This window comes from Struthio camelus, unplaced genomic scaffold (genome assembly GCF_040807025.1).
Source record: "Struthio camelus isolate bStrCam1 unplaced genomic scaffold, bStrCam1.hap1 HAP1_SCAFFOLD_304, whole genome shotgun sequence".
Lineage (NCBI taxonomy): Eukaryota > Metazoa > Chordata > Aves > Struthioniformes > Struthionidae > Struthio > Struthio camelus.
Genome location: NW_027182694.1, coordinates 6152 through 23563, shown reverse-complemented (window position 1 = coordinate 23563; position 17412 = coordinate 6152). Strand labels below are relative to the sequence as shown.

The window sequence follows — 17412 nt, the reverse complement described above, 5'->3', positions numbered from 1 at the left end:
AAGTGGCCCTTGACAATAAAAACTCACTATCCTAGTGTGAGACAGATGCGTGGAAAGAGGAGCATAAAGCTGCAGCAAGGAATTACTGATCAATAGGACCGACAGTTTGAACACTACCTGCAGTCAGTAATAGCTTCTGTAGTTTTGCTAACTAGTACTAACTTTACTCATCTAGTGAGTAACCACACTTGGAGGGAGCAGAACAACACATAGGAATGCATGTGGACAGTCAGAGTCTAATCAAATAGCTTATAATTCGCAGTGTACTTTTAAAAGGAAAAAGAAAAAAAAAAACACAACACATCTTTACACCTTTACTCAGGCTCCACTAGCAAGCTTATAAATTGCAAATTGCATCATTCCTCTAACCAGTGTCTCAGAGTCATTCCTATTTTTCTTGTGTCCAAAGTTACGGTTTCTTAAACTACTGTTTAGGTGAGAGTGCCTTAGTTCAAAGATTTGGTTCTCCAATTTTATAATTTAAATATATGCACTTGGAATTACCTCATATCAGCACTAAAGAAAAAGGTTTCCAGCAAGTACCCTGTTTGCCAAGACGAAGTCGGGACGATTTTGTTCATCTATAAATCAAGACATGATGTTTTTCTACTTAAGAGTCAGATTTTCTTTTAAACACATCTATCCCCCTGCTCCTTCCACCACCTCACCTTGTCTGCAGCTTTCTATTTCAGAGTCCTTCAGGTGGGAGAGGCAGATAAGAATGGCCTTGCTAATATATTGCTGCTGCTCAGCTGGAGAGTGCTTCACAGCACTGCTGCTGCCCCAGGTCTCCAAGAGTTCTTGCAGCACCTAAGTCACAAAATCCGAGTTAGCTCAGAATTGGTCTTTACTACACATAAACAGTTTCTTTTCTGGAGGAATATGCAAACATTCATTCAACACAATACATATCCTGATGGTACTCTGGCCTTTGTATGTCTTGGTGTAATTACACTCTCCCTACAAATGGAGCCAACTTTGTATTTCATGGCCCAGAATAATACTGTTTGGCCAACTGAGAACGCCATACCAGCTTCCTCTAAAGTTCTGTATAATGTTTTTTAAGCTCACTCTTCAAAGTCTATACAGTTGCCAAAGTCTACACAGCTGCCAGTACTCACGATAAATTCTGAACCTGTAATCAATGCCATAAACAAAAAAAAAAAAAAACCCCACCACCACCACAGAAGGGTAGAGATTTCCAGGGATAAGAAGTTCCTAGAAGTTCCATTACACTGCTGACTTGGAGAGGGAAAAGATCTGCAACCCCACTTAGGAAAATGTAGATAAGAGAGATTCTGCAACATCAGCCATTCAGCACACACATAACTCCGAACCAGCTTCATCATTTGCTGCCACCTGTCCAGCCACACACATAGCGGATGAGGGAGGAAGCTGAGAAGAAGAACAGAGGACACAGGACTTCTGTAGGAATCCAGGCTTCTTTGGTTCTGCTACTCGGAACACAATTTGCCAATAAAACAAAAGAATTCTAGCAGTGCAGAAAGGCTTCAATGTGTACCTCACAAGCTATTTATCTTGCATTGTTCAGCGTGTTGAGGTTTTCCTCACTCTCACGTACAGTAACAGAGCTAAACTAGAAAAGAACCAAACTTCTACAACACACACACACACACACACTCTCACACAGTATAATTTTTTCCATCAGATCTCTTACCAAAAACGTTACTAAACCTTACTTTGATCAATAAGGCACGTCGAAGGCTGTCCAGGGATAAGTAGCCGAGGATGTTCTGTAGCACTCCAGTCTGCAATGAAAACCACAGGTCTTGTTTTAAAAGTTGTCAGCCACAAGGACAAATGTGTATTTTTCCTATGTTAAAATTCTCATTCCAAGTGACTGCATCATAACATTCAGAGACAGAAAATGAGGCAAATTAAAAAATGAAGCACATATATTTTGTAGGCAAAATAATGGAAAGACGGATGTTCAGCTAAAGGAATGCAAGTGAACAGCAACAGAGCTCAGGTACAAGTGGAGAGATTGAGAGACTCAGGGACAATTTCATAACAAAGAGTAAGTTTTACTTTTGAACAGAGAGCTGGAGCTTAGCTGAAAAACACGTCAAAACTTTAGGAAAGACAGGTGTTCCCACATCACCGCTCAATGCAGAGTCCTCACCGTGTAGCCATACTGCAGGAGCAGCAGCTTCTGAGTCACCACAAACTGAGCTTTCTTGTTTTTCACAACCAGGTTCCCCAGCAATCTAGACAAGACATCTGCCCTAGCAAGACAGGTCAACAGCAAAACATTAGGAATTTGTGTAATTACTGTCATCCTGCCACTAACCATACGCAATTCTGTGAGCAGCGAGGAAGTCAAAAGCTAAAGATTATTAAAACAGCTCTAAACATTACAAGCCAGTCAGCGATTGTGAATAACACTTTCACTTGTTTTTTCCCTGCAGAATCCAGATCTTTAAGGAATGGTGCAGGCTCTACCTGCAGGGGAACCATCAAGCTATTTTAGCTCTAGAGTCTCTCCGGAAATGGCACTGTGAGAAACAGCCTACATAAACACACATAGGCCAGCATCTTCCAGAAACTGATTTTGAAAGTATTCGTGAAATAATTCCAGCCTTTGCTCTGGATCAGAGAGAAAAACAGAATTCTTACCCTGATGCTCTCTGAACAAAACCAAGGACCACTGCTTCCATCCAGCGGTCTGGCACGCATTCGACCAATCGCCAGCATATCCTTTGCCAGATGCAGTCTGACTTGGTGAGGTCTGTTAGGCGAGGCACCAAAACGCTCAGAATTTCTTCTGAAGTGGAAGAGAGAGAGAGAGGTAAATACTCTAGGTGGACAGAGCTGGTACAACTGTACTCAAGGTCAGCCTGCAAATTTAAAGCTCTTTGCAGATGGAGAAATACAATAAATAGTTTGCAGCTCTGAATTGTTCCTGTGGGAAGAACCAACCTGTGGCCTAAGAAGCAAAGCTAGACTGAAGGCTACTTGTACAGGCAGTGACTTTTGCTGGTATTTACAATATCCTTTCAGATCACTGGATGAGAAGCACTAGAAGAAGAGTTTAATAGTTACACCCAAAATGGCAGGGCAGAAAGAAGGCTAACACTCTCTTTAGCTTTTGAGAGGGGCACAGCACATTCACATGCGCTGACACAAATCAGATACATACTTGAGTAGTCTCATAAAGCAAAGAGCGGCCAATATCTACAGGTTGATTCACAAGAAACCCAAAGTATTGCCTGGCCAGTCTGCCACTTTTTCTGTTGATCATTATCACGTTCATGTTTCCTTACTAATATAGTACAATAGACTTTCCCTCTCCCCAAAATAATATTGTAAAACACTCACTCTGTCTTCCATGAACGCATACCTTCCCCAGAACATGAGACACAAAAGTGATTGAGCAATCCAAGCCATCTGGGACAAAACAGATACAAAAATCAGCAAGACCACTACCAGCATGCTCCAAACAAGCTTCACAAGTAGATGCGTACCCTTCTGCAAGTACTGAAGCCTGAAAACCCAGATTAGTTTTCCTCTTGAAGCAAAATCTCTTCCCCTCTCCATAACCTGCCTTCAAGCACAAAACACAGGCGCTGCAACACAGATAAATCCTGCCCAGCACGATACGCAGGGGGAAACAGGAGACTGAAGCAGTTCAGTCCTGCTGTAACATAATGGTAACAAAGCCCCTAATTCATTTGGTGGTGTTTAAATTTTCCAACAACGGTTTGAGCACAGATCAAGTAACCACAAAACTTTGCCAATAAATGAGGCTACTTAACAGCTCGTATGATTGCAGCTTTCAGCTGGATTTTAAATGGCATTGGCCATCTTCCTCATTCCTACTATCTTACGCTTTTAAGCACAACGAACTTCAGCCTGAAGGATAAACGTGAGGCCTCCTTATCTGTATTTCAAGCACCAACAGAGGACGCCCATGCACAAAATGCTCTCTCAGAAGAGCTGCCTCTCCTGCTGCAATCTTACCTCTTAGAGAATCAGAGATCTTCTGCAGCACCTGGATAATCGCATCGCCCAGCAGAGGAAAGTAGTTCTGCGGGAAGAACACCGGTGGGTTTTTCCCCTGCAGCTTATTGCTCACGTGATCAGGCAAACACACAATCCTGCTGAGCAGGGTCTCCTGTAACTCAGGCGAGCCAGCCTGCGCTTGTTGCTGACAGACCTCCCACATCAGAGCCGAAAGGCGTCCCTTCTGCAGGAATTGCTCTAGCACCTCAACGACTGTTATCAGACAAAAGCTAGGACTGGAAAAAAATAAGTCGAATAAGTCACAGACCCTTTTTAAGCAATAAAAAGATGTGCGCACAACCATATTGCGACTGTGATCTCACCACTACAGCAACACTGCTGCTCAATGCTGCTACAGCAATACAGCATTTAAAAATTAAAGAGAATTTAATCTCTGTATCGCCACTGTTTTGTCTGTTCACTAAATTCAGGCTACACACGACTGAACGCAGTTTCATGACGTCTCTGTGAAACACCAATGCTGTAAAGAGGTTTTCGAAATGAAGAGATCCACAAAAGGTCGTGCATCAGGGGCGAAGCTTCCCGATTCCCACCCCTTCGTTTTCATCTGCCACCAGCATATTTACGCGCCTCTGTAACACAGCCGGAGCGCGGAGGCGTCTCCGGCCTGTGTCAGAGGCTCTTCCCTTCAAGCTTTGAGACAAACGCTAAGGCAGAAGATCCAACGCCTCTTCTTTCGGGTCGCTACGCTACGATTATCCGCAGTTTTCAGGCTGGCTTCTGCGCCCGACCGAAGCGTTACCCGCGCGGTGCTGCGCACACCCGCGGCCGCCCCGCAGCCCCCCGCGGCGCGGCCGCACTGACCCCGGCGCCGCCACGGCCTCCGTCAGGGCCGCGAAGGCCGGCGCGGCCGGCGCCTCCACGAAGCAGCTGCGCCACAAGCCCTCCCGCTGCGCGGCCGGCAGCGAGTCCAGCCCGCCCGGGCGCGGGCTCCCCACGAGGCGCCGCAGGAAGGCGCCGAACTGCGCCCGCTCCCGCTCCGCCAGGGCGGCCGCGCCCCCCGCGGCCTCCAGGGCGGCCTGCAGCGCGCTCAGCGCCGCCGCGACGTCGCCGCCGGCCGAGAGGGCCGCGGCGGCCTCGCGCAGGGCGCGCGGCACGGCCGGCGCCTCCGCCGCCATGGCCGGGCAGCCCGCGGCCCCAACGCGCCTCCGCCGATTCGTCGCCAGCCGCCCCCGCGCCGCGGCGAATCTGCGGGCTCGGCGCGCGTGACGCTCGGGGCGCGCGCCGCCCCGCTTTTAAAGAGACAGGAGGGCCGGGAGGGCCGCGGCCTGCCCGCCGGCGGCCGCCACCGCCCGCCGCGCCGCGCCCCGCGCCCCGGCGCAGGGCCGCTCCTAGCCGAAACAGCCCCGGTAAAGGCAGCGGGCGGCTCTGCTGCCGGGCAGAGCAAACAAGGGCAGGGGCAGGAGAAGGCAGCGACGCAGGCTCGTTATTCTCAACCCTACTGCTTTATTCAATGGTCGCTCATCCTACACAAGTACAAACACAACATGGCCCAAAAGGCTACAAAGTTATACAAAAAAAAAAAAAAAAGGGAAAGAAAAAACCCCCAAACTTTATAGTATTGACTGTACAACAGGCAGTAAATTCTTTGCCTTTTCCAATGTGAACCTATTTAATCCAAACAGCATCACAGCCTCAGGCCTCCCTCTCTGCCTTGCAGTTTCCGGGGGGCTGATACTCAGTTGCTAACTTGAGCAGATTTGTAAAAGCAGAAGCACTTGCACCATTTCACAGGCTGGGGGACCGGAGGGGTAGGAGATTTTATTTATTTATTTATTTTTAAACCAAAACCCTTCAGGAAAGGCAAAAGGAATCATTTAAGGGGGCAGCTACAAACCAGTTCTTAGATCTCCAGCTTCATTTCTAACATGTATAATAGTTGGCTAGACAGAAGCCGTTGATTCTGCTGGTTGTTCAATTTGTGTATTTATGACGGAAGTTTAGTCTTCAACACTATGCAGAAATTAATCTGTTTGGGAAGTGGAATCAAATGACAATTCACTATTTTAGTCTAAGACAGGTTTTGTAATCTGGACTCCAGCTGTTCTGAAGATCCTGTGCTGACACCTAGAGACCGGGTGAAACGCTTCCCTTTCTTACTATACAGGGCTTCCAAAATAATTCGAGATTCACATGCTTGTCTGTACAGCAAGCTAAGCATTTAGAAATCAAGCAGCAGCCTGCTGACTGGTGAGAGAGAGGCTATAGCATCTTTCCTCCCATTTATCTGGAAGAGATGTCATATTTGCAGCCTTTAAATCAAAGCCATTTTTAAATAATTTCAATTAAATGCCAGGAAACTAGAAGCCCCACAGCAAAGGCTATCTATTGGCTAGGAACTGCACTCTCTCCTCTTAGGTTGCCTTCACTGCCAGGAATCTACCTCTCACTCCTCCTCACCCAGACCCATTATAAAAAAAGGTACAATATTTAGTTTGATGGGATTTAAGTTAAAAAATAAAAAGCTGTCCAGTCTTTTTGCTTTATCGTGAAGAGTTTGAGCTGGAGCGGCTGCGGTGGCGCCTTCGTCCAGGAGATCTGGATCTCGATCGCCGGCGAACAGGGGATCTGCGCCTAGGAGACCGGGACCTGGCAGAGAAGGAAAGAAAAAGCTTTTGTCAGGAGACAAGGGTAACAGGTTCCAGTAATCTGTCAGCCGATCTACCATCTTTTCAAAAGAAAAGTTCTGTAAAAGAGTTTCAGTAAATATAGCCAAATCTAGCGAGGAGAAAGGCAATCCAAACCTTCACTACACAGCAGGAATGTTCTGGCAACCCTCTCTACACTTCAGAAAGTTGAAAGAATCTTTCATGTCCAAAGAACAGACAAGAACCTTGTCTTCTAGCTCAAGCAAAAGAACAAACTCCAGTTCATTCTACATCAGAGTCTCCCTCATCTGAAAGGATAATTTTGACTCCTGAAGTCAAAGTACAATGAGAGTCAGGGAAAGGATTTATGTAAGCCCTTTCAAACTAAGGGGACACTTCTCAAGTCTTAACTCTAAGGAAACAGTCAGGCTTCAAGCTCTTCAGTACCGCAATCAAATTGCACAGCCACCAGTATGACACCCAGGTTCCAGCAACAGAATTATCAAGAGAGCTTCCCAGGATAATAAAAGTTAACCCAGGGCCAAGATTAGGGAAGCAAGTAAACAAGGAGGAAACCACCAAAGCTAGCATTTGCCATACCTCAGTTAAAAAAAAAGTTTCAGAGGACAAATAGGTCGTAGAGCTTGCGCCATGTTAACTAGTTCTCATTTTCACACAGAAGGGGCTTCCAGCTCATAAGCTCTTCAGCAATCACCACGGGCTATTGTTTTTAATAGTGACAAGAACAGATTTCCAAGACAGAGAAGCCCAACTAGATGCCAGGAAGCCTCTAAGACTGTAATCATTATCTGAGCGTGTTCAGGCAGCCTTGAGTCGTATGACAGACACATACATGCATGTCAGGTCACATTCTGGGGCGGGTGTACTCCACTCGCCTGACGGAGGAAGGCTGCATTTTGGTCATGTGCCCATCATACAAACAAGGGAGAGAGGTGCAAAGGCTTTAGGAAAGAAAGCAGGAGCATGCTGCCAAAAAGCATTCTGCCAGCCAGAAGTCCATTCCGACATCACCTTGAGGCCTTATGCAGAAGGGACTCCAGGGATTGTTCCCTAGCTGAGTCTTTCAGAGGCGACATGTTGTTATACTGAGAAGGAAACATGAATTGTCACAGGTCTCACCTTCTCCTCATGCGAGGGGGTGACCTACGCCACATTGGTGGTGGTGGCAGCATCCTCCTGGGTGGGCTAAAACGTCTGGGAGGTGGTCTAGGCCGCGGTGCCAGAACAGCTGTGGCAGTGATCTCCTGACCATCAATTTGACCTGTTTAGGGAATCACAGATATAGGAAGAGATAATACTTTCCATCACTAACATCTACACACACCACTTCCAATGCAATTCACTGCTTTGTCACAAGCAAATGAAGTACGAATCAGCCTACACTCCTGTTTCTACCACCAATTCAAGAGTCGTGTTGACAAAGTCCACTTATATACCTGACTTCCTAAAAACCTAACATCCCAAACTGCAGTTCACATGTTATTCAGGAAGGATTTTTACAGAGATTAGGAAAACTTTGTCACTGTTTGTTTTCAGAAAACTCAGTTTTAATATTCCTGTCATTTAATGGATCTGTCCCAAACCACACAGAAGATAAGGCCATTTGGGCTGAAAGACAGTATTTAAGGAGATTAGTTACCCAAAGTCTTCCCCGCTAACCCATTTTCAGATCAACCCCATGAGTTCCAAAGTTTAAAAAGCCTCCAGCCTCTTTGCAGTATGTGATACCTACCCCCATCCATGTGTTTCAGGGCTTTCTCAGCATCATCAGGATTCTCAAACTCCACATAGGCATAACCTTTAGAGAGATGTGGATTTAGTCTGTCGACTGGCATGTCAATCATTTTTATCTTTCCATAAGTGGAAAAAATTTCCATGATGTGATCCTGCAGGAGAAAGAGCAAGTCTTAAGGACATACACCACACTTCCCTGACCAGGTCTGGCTGGCAGGGAACACTAAATTCAAGCTGTACGCAGCACAAAATTAACCTTAAATCAATGCCACCATCAGGGATAGATGTATTTCATTGGCTAGATGCAGACAGGAATCCGGATTACTGCTGCTTTCTCTGTTGCTGTCTATTCAGTTTTAGAAAACCTTAAGGTCTAACGGCATTACTGCTTGTATGTCAAAACAGGCCAAACCCTCCAGGCTACAGAGAACCTACTAAGTGTAAAAATCAATAGCCTCTTAGGGACTTCAAAAGATTATTTATGCCTTCAGTCAAATACTAATTGTTAAAGATGCATTTTCTCAATACTAAATAAAAAAAATCATTAATTTTTTAGCACCCTAAACCTTTTTCCTTCTGTGAAGAGCTTTAAACTACATTCCAGGAAATTCAAGTCAGCCCAGCTCTCTTCAGATCCATTATCAAGACCTCCAGATGTCCTTAATGTCCTCCAAGGTCATATCACAGAAAGGTTTAAACTGGAAGGGACCTTTAAAGACCATCTAGCCCTACCCCTTCTCCTCAAGCAGGGTCATCTAAGGCAGGTTGCCCAGGAGCCTGTCCAGACGGCTTTTGAATAGCTCCAAGGATGGAGAGACTCCACAACCTCTCTGGGCAACCTGTGCCAGTGCTCAGGCACCCTCACAGGAAAAAAGTTTTTTCTTTTATTCAGATGGATCTTCCTGTGTTTCAGTCTGTGCCTGTTGCCTCTCGTCCTGTCACTGGGCACCCCTGAAAAGGGTCTGGCTCCATCTTCTTTACACCCTCCCTTCAGATATTTATACACACTGATAAGATTCCCCTGAGCCTTCTCTTCTCCAGGCTGAACCGGCCCTGCTCTCTCCGCCTTTCCTCACAGGAGAAATGCTCCAGTCCCTTCATCATCTCAGTAGCCGTTTGCTGCATCTGCTCCAGCAGCTCCAGGTCTCTCTCATACCGGGGAGCCCAGACCTGGACACAGCGCTCCAGGTGTGGCCTCGTCAGGGCTGAGCAGAGGGGAAGGATCACCTCCCTCCACCTGCTGGTAATGCTCTGCCTAATGCAGCCCAGGATACTGCTGGTCGCCTTTGCCCCAAGGGCCCACTGCTGGCTCATGGTCAACTGGTTGTCCACTAGGACCCCCAGATCCTTCTCCGCAGAGCTGCTTTCCAGCAGGTCAGCCCCCAGCCTGTTCTGGGGCACGGGGTTATTTGTCTTCAAGAGCAAGATTCTGCACTTGCCTTTGTTGAACTTGATGAGGTTCCTCTCTGCCCATATTTCCAGTCTGTCAAGGTTCCCTTCAATGGCACACTCTGGCGAATCAGCCTCTCCCCTCAGTTTTGTATCATCAACAAACTTGCTGAGGGTACACTCTGTCCCTTCAGTCTAGGCCACTGATGAATAAGCTGAACAGGACTGGACTCAGTATTGACTCCTGGCGCAAATGGCTAGCTACAGGCTTCCAACTAGACTTTGCACCGCTGATCACAACCCTCCGAGCTCTGCCGTTCAGCCAGTTTTCAAACCACCTCACTGCCTGCTCATTTCTGCTGTTACGCTACTCAGACAGCCTCCCTCTCCCTCCTAGTAACACAAGACACTAGGTCTGTGACATTGACAAAGTAGACAGGTCTTTTAGCACTACACAAGCCCCCAAGCCTGCATTGTGTTCAACTCACTAAAACTACCAAAATGTCCCTCAATCACCTATTTGGTGACAAAGCAAGAATTTCCAACATCAATACCTTGACAGCACTCTAGCAACAAAAAGGTTTTGAGGATGCAAAAGAGACAGGAAAAAACAAACAAACAAACAAACAACTCCCACCCCCAACAACAAACCTCAAAATCACCCCCCTGCCCAGAGGCATCATCACAAAGATATGGAAGCTTGATGTTACAGGGGACTGCGTGTTTACCTTGGTCACATTTCTGGTGAGCCTTCCAACATGCACTTTTGTAGGTCTGGGTGAGGGGCTCCGCCTCTTCCGCTCTTTCTCATCTCTCTTGGGTGGCTTAGATCTGATTTTGACAACACAAAATATTGTCTAGGAACATGCAAGACAAAAACTAGAAGCCAGTCCCTATCACATAATGAAAAAAAGTACCATTTCTCATGGGGTGCGGGGGGAGCAGAGGGGAAGGCATCTTTTTCCTTAAAGAAGTTACAGGTTAAATGTTCCAAAGTAACGGAGGGGCAGTTTCCACTTGGAAACATCAAGACTCACACCTCTCTCTTCCGTTTTTGCTTTAGAACCTCTCAGAATTTTAGAGTGCCTTGTTTTTGCGAGTTCTCAACCTTACCACAATTAGGGTAACAAATGAGAAATTTAATGGACATTTCTTCAAAGTTGTTGGCCACAGTCATAGAATTTTACATTTATTGAAACAACAAAGACTACTAACATCCTTTGCCTTGACAATGAAAGAGGCAAAATGCAGACAGAAGCACAAAACCAGGAAATGTATAGATCCAATGACTTGTGTTTCTGTGTTTTCTGTTCATTAGAAAGGGCCACAAACCTCACATCTACGAAACTATTTAAGTAGCTGCATGTTGCATTTTTTTTTTGCAGTTTTAAAAAATTATATTCTAGAAGATTTTTTTAAATTCACTATGTAGAAAAATTTGTATTTATGCTTCCTCCCAATTTTACTCTCCATAAAATGAGGGATATACTCAAAACACAATGGATTATAACACTTTAATAGATTTTAATCAACCTTCAGCACCTTATTCACAGAATTATTCAAAGGAAAAACTGTACGGGCATATTAAGATAGTGTGGTTTCTACCCTTACAAAATATGCTTCCTTACGTTTCCCCCCTCCGTACCTATAGAAAAAATACACACACACATATACATACATGCACACATATCATTTTAGCCCTAACTTCTCTTTTGGTATTTATGGGGTACATTTATGGGACTGGAATTTATGGGGTACACACAGTGTTTTACACTCATCTAGCACTCATTTACCTTCACACTTGTGGTCAAACGCTGACTAAAATTGCCTATGCAAAATACAATAGGTAACAAACACCCTTAAAAAACAACAACTTTGATCTCCCTCCCTACAGGGCATGTGTTTCAACTGTAAACATAAGGGTACCCCATTCTAATAAAATTCAGATCTCTATGTCACTGAGAAAGCAGAGAGTTTTCTGAGAAATTTCTGCTCTGACTGCAATCTTGTGTTCTCCATGGAAATTAAACTGCTACTTGCTGATTCTCAGAAGACAAATCAAACTCACTTGGAGCGGGAGCGTCTCCTGTTGTCATGTCTCCGTCGAGATGGACTCGGGGATCCAGAGGAGCTGCTGGAACTGGAACTGCGAGAGGTGCTAGAGCTCCCAGATCGGCTTGAGGCAGAAGAAGAACTAGAACCACTGCTTGAACCAGTGCTGGAACTGGACCCTGAACTAGAAGTTGAGCTGGAGCGGGATCTGTTGGGGAAAAAGCAAGAGTGGAATACCAAAAAAAACTTCTCCTGATGATTACAGAGAAAGGAATTGTGAATTACAACAATGACTACTGACTCTCATGGTTCATTAGTTCAGCCAAAGGAAGTTCATACCTCACAAAAATAAAACCCCTTAAATTAGAAAAAAAAAACTTCACTGTGACTAACAAGATGCAGGCTTTGTATAAGTCCATGACATGGGGAACACGTACCAGAAATCAGGTTGGTAGTTCCTACAAATGCTGTAAGGTGCTACTACCTGCGCTATTACTGAGAAGCAGTAAAGAAAAAGTAACTACCTGGTACTGCTGCTCCCACTGGAAGCACTGCGCCTTTTGCGTGTCTTGTCCCGACCACGATCCTTCTCACTTGATTCCTTGGTGGCTCCTTTATCCTTGGACCGGTCCTTTGATTTGTCTTCAGACCTATCCTTGCGCTTGGTTGGTGAGGGAGCCCTTCAAGAACAAATTGCAAAAGACATACTTTAAAAAAAAAAAACAACCCTCAAACAAGCAAATAAAAAAAAAACCCAGAAAAGCAACACAACACACTGAACGTCAATTGTTACTCAAGATCACCGTAACTGCAGAGGTAAAGCATAAGGCAAGTTCAGGCTTTTTAGAAAAAGGAAAACATTTTACATTACAGAGCAGCTTTCAGAAAGACAGCTGTAGCATACAGAAATGCTTGTATACAGAAATTCTCACAGGAAGTGGTACATTTCCAATTCCTCACCCTCACTGGGAGAGCCCTGGTACCCTGCAACATCCCCAGTTTTGTTAGGCCTAGAAAATTCGGACAGAATGATTACCTAGTGTTGGATTTTTTATTATTTTCTTTGAGTCCTAGCAAACTCTTCTTTTTCATTCCTGATAACTCCATTTCCCCTTCGGAGGCGTCCAAAGCAGCACCGAATGGGCCTCACTTATCTCAAATATCACTTCTAACTCCTTGATTCTGAGAACCGATCCCTAATCGAGTGCAATATACTCCAAAGAGCAGCCTAGTGACAAGATAAAAGGTTTAGAAACAAGAAATTAATAGAATGGCATAAAACAACAAACCTACTTTGCAACAATGGCAGCACACTGAGGGTCATCTAACTTCTACAGAGTACTTTGATTGCACATTGTTACACAGTAATTACAGCCAAGCTCTGTGCCTGCTCACAGTGGCAATGCATGTCTCATGCAAAAGTTTGTATATATGTTTCAAACTATCATTTGACATTCATAGAAGTATAAAGGATCCTCATTATCTAACCAAAAAGAATGGCAGATAGAGGGCAAGCATCTTCTCCGAAAGATGTACATATAGCTCGTGCCTCTTGACAACTGCCTTGTCTTCAGAGGAGTAATCACTGGTTATCTCCCAAGTCAATTTGTGCCATATATAGCATATATTCGTCAAGAAGAAAGGGTCACTGAGAACAAAATATCCCACTCAATTCTGGCTGCTTTCAGTGTCAGCAAGCTACTTGCAAAGCTCTGTGTGCCTTGGAAAGAACAAAATAAAGTGTTGCTGCACTGCTGCAACAGCAGACCGCTTTAATTTCTTAGAGAAAAGCCCAATTCTGATCTCATCTAGCCCCAATGAGTTTCTTATTTACTCTAGATGCAAAAGGACATCCCAGTAATTAATCCTGAAATACTGGACATTAACTGAATTCCAGGTATTTTCCATGAGAGGGCTGTATCCATTACATATATTATGATACCTAAACATCTTTTTACATTTTGACTATTCCACCTGGACTGCTTAAGATTTGAATTACAAAGATGCCTCCAGCATATGATTTAATAGCCACTAAAAGAATGTGGTGGGTTTGATTTGGTGTAACACCTATTATCTACCAATGAATGAAACATTCAGGAAATGAAAGAGTAGAAACAAGCGTCTCTGCACTGCCAACTTCATCAGAAGTGGCTTAATACATTCACAGCATGGCATGAGGTTGGAAGCATCTCCAAAAAGGTACATGCATCACAGGCAAAATTCATTAAGATAAGAAAAACTCTCCAGCTTACAGTACACAACAGTCTTGTTGCTTCTCTGCTTCTGGTTTCTGACTTCGCTAATCACTACTGTAATTCCTTAAACTACAGTCATATTTGCTTTGGGAAGAGACATTTCTGACTCAGCTTTCCTGATTTCAGCTTCACAGTTTTTCCTTAACACCAAAGACGTTTCCTTAAAAGTTCCAAAGCAACACAAATCAGTGTTCCCAAGTCCAGCTCTCTGCAGCTTGCAGACGTCAAGACACACCAGTGTCTTTTCACAGGAAGAGCAGAAAAAACACAACACAAACATGAAACTGGCAGGGCTCACAGAGAGGAAATATCTTCTAAAATCAATAGTTTTCACAAAGCAGTCCCTGGGCTATTTGACAGGTGCTGCAAAGGTGACTAACAAAAGCAAGCCTGCGTATGCCATGAAGCTGTACAGACATTTCTAAACAGCTCTGTGCCACTAGTGCAAAGTGTGAACGGGCCATTGTTCAAGAATCGAAAACCACTGCATCAGACCAACTGACTCGCTTGGAAGAAAAGAACAGACAAGTTTCTGGACTCATAGGACCAAAAAGCTCGACCATTTTGCTTTCCCACCTTCCTTCTCCTAAATACACCACAGCCAGGCTAGTATTATTTCTTCCTACAAGCCAACTTCTCTTATTTCCTTGGCTATTGGCTAAAACATGCAAAACTACCTATTATCCTTTGATAGCTGCCTCCAGTTTCACCCTTACTGGAAGGGGCAAAGAGAGAGAGCACAGATGAGGAGTATTGCATGCTTTGCTGACATCCATCTTGCTACTGGAGCAGCAGGAAAGGCTACCGTTAAACACTACTACTCTGGCATCACTCCTCAGCGCTTTTCTCTGAATAGGCACGTACCAGACAAATTAGCCATGTGATGCTCATACTTTGACTGAACCTTTATATGATGGTATATGCAGCATTTAAGCATTTACAGCCTCCAAACTAACAGGTGTTTGCCCTCCACCAACACGTATGCACCTTTCTCAAGAATGCTACTTGCCTAACCTACTTCAGTTGGAAATCTCAGTCTAAGACAGCCAGCCTCTAGGCACTTTCACTCGCATGTGTTCAGACATTCACCAGGTGACACCTCTGTGTGAAAATAATAAAATAATGTCTACACACAAGGGTGTATAAGAAGAGATAGCATTTGTAAGCAACACGCTTCTTTCCCGAGATAAGAAAACCCTTACTTCCTAACAAGCTAATGTTTTTGCAGCACCCACCCCAAAACAAAAAGCCTGAGTGCAAGCTACACAGACCATACATTCATTTCACACACACCTCTCTGCTTTAGAGTTGGTTTGCAGAGACCTGCACTCTTAGAGAGCTGCAATTCTGTAGCAAAGGAAGCAAACTCAACTCTCCCCCAGACTTCCTGCACCACCACAGGCAAGTCTCTTAATGGCCATTTGCTTCAGATCCTCATTTGCAAAATGGGGAAAAGGTTTCCTCATGTGAGGAGAGGGTTCAACGCTTGGCAGTTCTTTGCAAAGTTACGGCCACTCGCCCAAGCTAACTACAGCGAGTGAGGCCGGAGGAGCGCAGGGGCAGCCAGCTCCACGTCCCGGTTCGCACACCATGGGGTACGTTACGGCGCCGGGCAGACCGAGGGCTTGTCGCTGCTGACCGCACCGTACGTGTTGCCATACTACGAGCGAAGCCAGGGCGCAGGCTGAGGAACAGGGAGAGAAAAGCACAGACCAAGCACAGAGTCGGTTCAGAGGCAGAGCCCGCACCCCGGGGCCCGCGCCGCCCGCCGCTTCCGCCAGGCCCGGCCCTGCCGGCCCGCCCGCCCCCGGCCCGCACAGCGCTCCGCCCGCCGCCCCAGCGCGGGCAGCTCCGGGGCCCCGGCCCCGGCCCCCCCCAGGCCCAGGCCCAGGCCCAGGCCCAGGCCCGGCCCCGCCCGGCCCGGCCCCTTCCCGCCCCGGGCTCGCTCCCTCCCCGCCCCCGGGCGAGTTAGGCCGCGGCGCTGCGGCTCCATCCCTGCCCCTCGCCCCGCCATATCCTCCTCGGCGGCTCCGGCCCGCTCCTCTCGGCGCCCCCGAAGCGCGGCGGGGCCGGGCCGCGCCCCGGCCGGGCCGGATGGCCGCCGATCCGCCGCGCCCCGCCGCCGCCGCCCCTGCCCCACTTACATCCTCGGCGCCCGCCTCAGCCGCCGCTCCCCGGCCCCGTCGCGCGCGATGCACGCACGGCAGGCGGGAAGGGCGCCGCGCGGCGCGCGCCGATGGCGTCACGCGCCGCCGCGGGCAGGGGAGGCGGTGCGAGCGGGCAGGCGCGCTTAAAGGGGCAGGAGGCTGCGGGCCGCCGGGCGTGCCGCGGCCGGGGGCCGGGGGCCGGGGGCCGGGGGCCGGGGGCCGGGGCCGCCACAGCCACAAAGCATGAGCGTGACTGTGGGGGATGGAGGGACCCGGAAGCTCTGGACGGCCCCTTCCCCTCTCGGGGAGCTTTCCCAGGAGTTTGGCAAAGAAACCCCGGAGCTGTGAACACTGGCGGGGGAGGCCGTGGCGTTTCAGCCCGCGTAAAGCGTTGCTCAGGCTGCCTGGCTCGTTGCCCTCCTCTCTCTCACAAGTGGATGAGCTACTTATGAAAAGATTGTGGGTCGGGAGAGCGTACCTGGGCACTAGCAAGAACATGGCGAGGAGGGAGCAAAGGCGAGAGCCCCAAGGGATCGGGGAAGGAGGACGTTCCCTGAGGGGCAAGGAAGCCCGACAGGCCAGGTGCTGTGGCTGACAACGTGAGCTAGAAAGGAAGAAAACTAACAGTCCGGTGCTAGAAAGGGAGAAAAGTGACAGTACGGTACTGCAGAGGGAGAGAAATCGTCAGGGGCTCTTCAGACAGCTCCAGTGCGAACTGGGTGTAGCCATGCTGGTCAAAGGGTATCAACAGGACAAGTTTTGCGGGCAGAAAAGTGCAGTCTCTTTTAAAGGACCAACCAAAGTTCCCCTATGATATAAGTATTTCTCTCTCACTCTCCCCTCTGCTCTGTGGGTACTTCTCCCTTTTCTTTCAGGGATGTCAAACTGATACAACCTGGCAGAAGTCTGAGCAACTGTTCGCCATTTGTCCTTGGCTTTGTTGTCCGGTTTTTGCAGCTATGCTTGTTGGTGTAATAGATGTTACTTCTTTCTACAAACCTCATCCTGCTTAATAAAAAAGCTAGTTTTTTGACTCTTGGTTTTCTATAGGTGACAGTCCAGTAAGCTGTAGCATCTATAGGCCTTCACTTATAGATGCTGGGCCTGTCATCTGCCCGTCAAGGTTGCCGAATCACAGTGCACAAGTCTCTAATTTAAGGTTGTAATAGACTTGCTCAGTGG

At 46.9% G+C, this 17412-nt stretch overlaps 2 protein-coding genes across 4 annotated transcripts; both read right to left on the bottom strand.

Moving 5' to 3' along the window:
• Window positions 1–30: 30 nt before the first annotated feature.
• On the bottom strand, window positions 31–5162 carry LOC138065159 (telomere length regulation protein TEL2 homolog). The gene is made up of 8 exons (XM_068929348.1): window positions 4849–5162; window positions 3982–4259; window positions 3340–3408; window positions 2638–2785; window positions 2144–2246; window positions 1701–1769; window positions 669–810; window positions 31–581 (listed from the first exon to the last, which is right to left on the bottom strand). The coding sequence occupies exons 1-8, from the start codon at window positions 5160–5162 to the stop codon at window positions 517–519; spliced, it is 1188 nt and encodes a 395-aa protein (XP_068785449.1). The 3' UTR covers window positions 31–516.
• Window positions 5163–5470: 308 nt separating this feature from the next.
• On the bottom strand, window positions 5471–16407 carry LOC138065160 (RNA-binding protein with serine-rich domain 1). 3 transcript variants are annotated; one of them, XM_068929349.1, is made up of 8 exons: window positions 16228–16407; window positions 12865–13056; window positions 12353–12508; window positions 11845–12036; window positions 10505–10607; window positions 8386–8539; window positions 7773–7914; window positions 5471–6633 (listed from the first exon to the last, which is right to left on the bottom strand). In XM_068929349.1, the coding sequence occupies exons 2-8, from the start codon at window positions 12933–12935 to the stop codon at window positions 6528–6530; spliced, it is 924 nt and encodes a 307-aa protein (XP_068785450.1). In that variant the 5' UTR covers window positions 12936–13056; window positions 16228–16407; the 3' UTR covers window positions 5471–6527. The 3 variants fall into 3 exon arrangements, with proteins under 3 accessions (XP_068785450.1, XP_068785451.1, XP_068785453.1); XM_068929350.1 differs by lacking the exon at window positions 16228–16407 and adding an exon at window positions 15377–15767; XM_068929352.1 differs by lacking the exon at window positions 12865–13056 and having other exon boundaries at window positions 16228–16348.
• Between the last annotated feature and the right edge of the window lie 1005 nt (window positions 16408–17412).

Coding starts and splice junctions, on each gene's coding strand:
- LOC138065159 (XM_068929348.1), bottom strand. CDS start 5,162: ATGGCGGCGGAGGCGCCGGCCGTGCCGCGCGCCCTGCGCGAGGCCGCC. Junction 1,770..2,143: donor TCCTGCAGTATGGCTACACG/GTGAGGACTCTG, acceptor TTTTCATTGCAG/ACTGGAGTGCTACAGAACAT. Junction 582..668: donor AATAGAAAGCTGCAGACAAG/GTGAGGTGGTGG, acceptor CTTGATTTATAG/ATGAACAAAATCGTCCCGAC.
- LOC138065160 (XM_068929349.1), bottom strand. CDS start 12,935: ATGGAGTTATCAGGAATGAAAAAGAAGAGTTTGCTAGGACTCAAAGAA. Junction 12,509..12,864: donor AATAAAAAATCCAACACTAG/GTAATCATTCTG, acceptor TTGTTCTTGAAG/GGCTCCCTCACCAACCAAGC. Junction 8,540..10,504: donor TCACCAGAAATGTGACCAAG/GTAAACACGCAG, acceptor TTTCTCCTGCAG/GATCACATCATGGAAATTTT.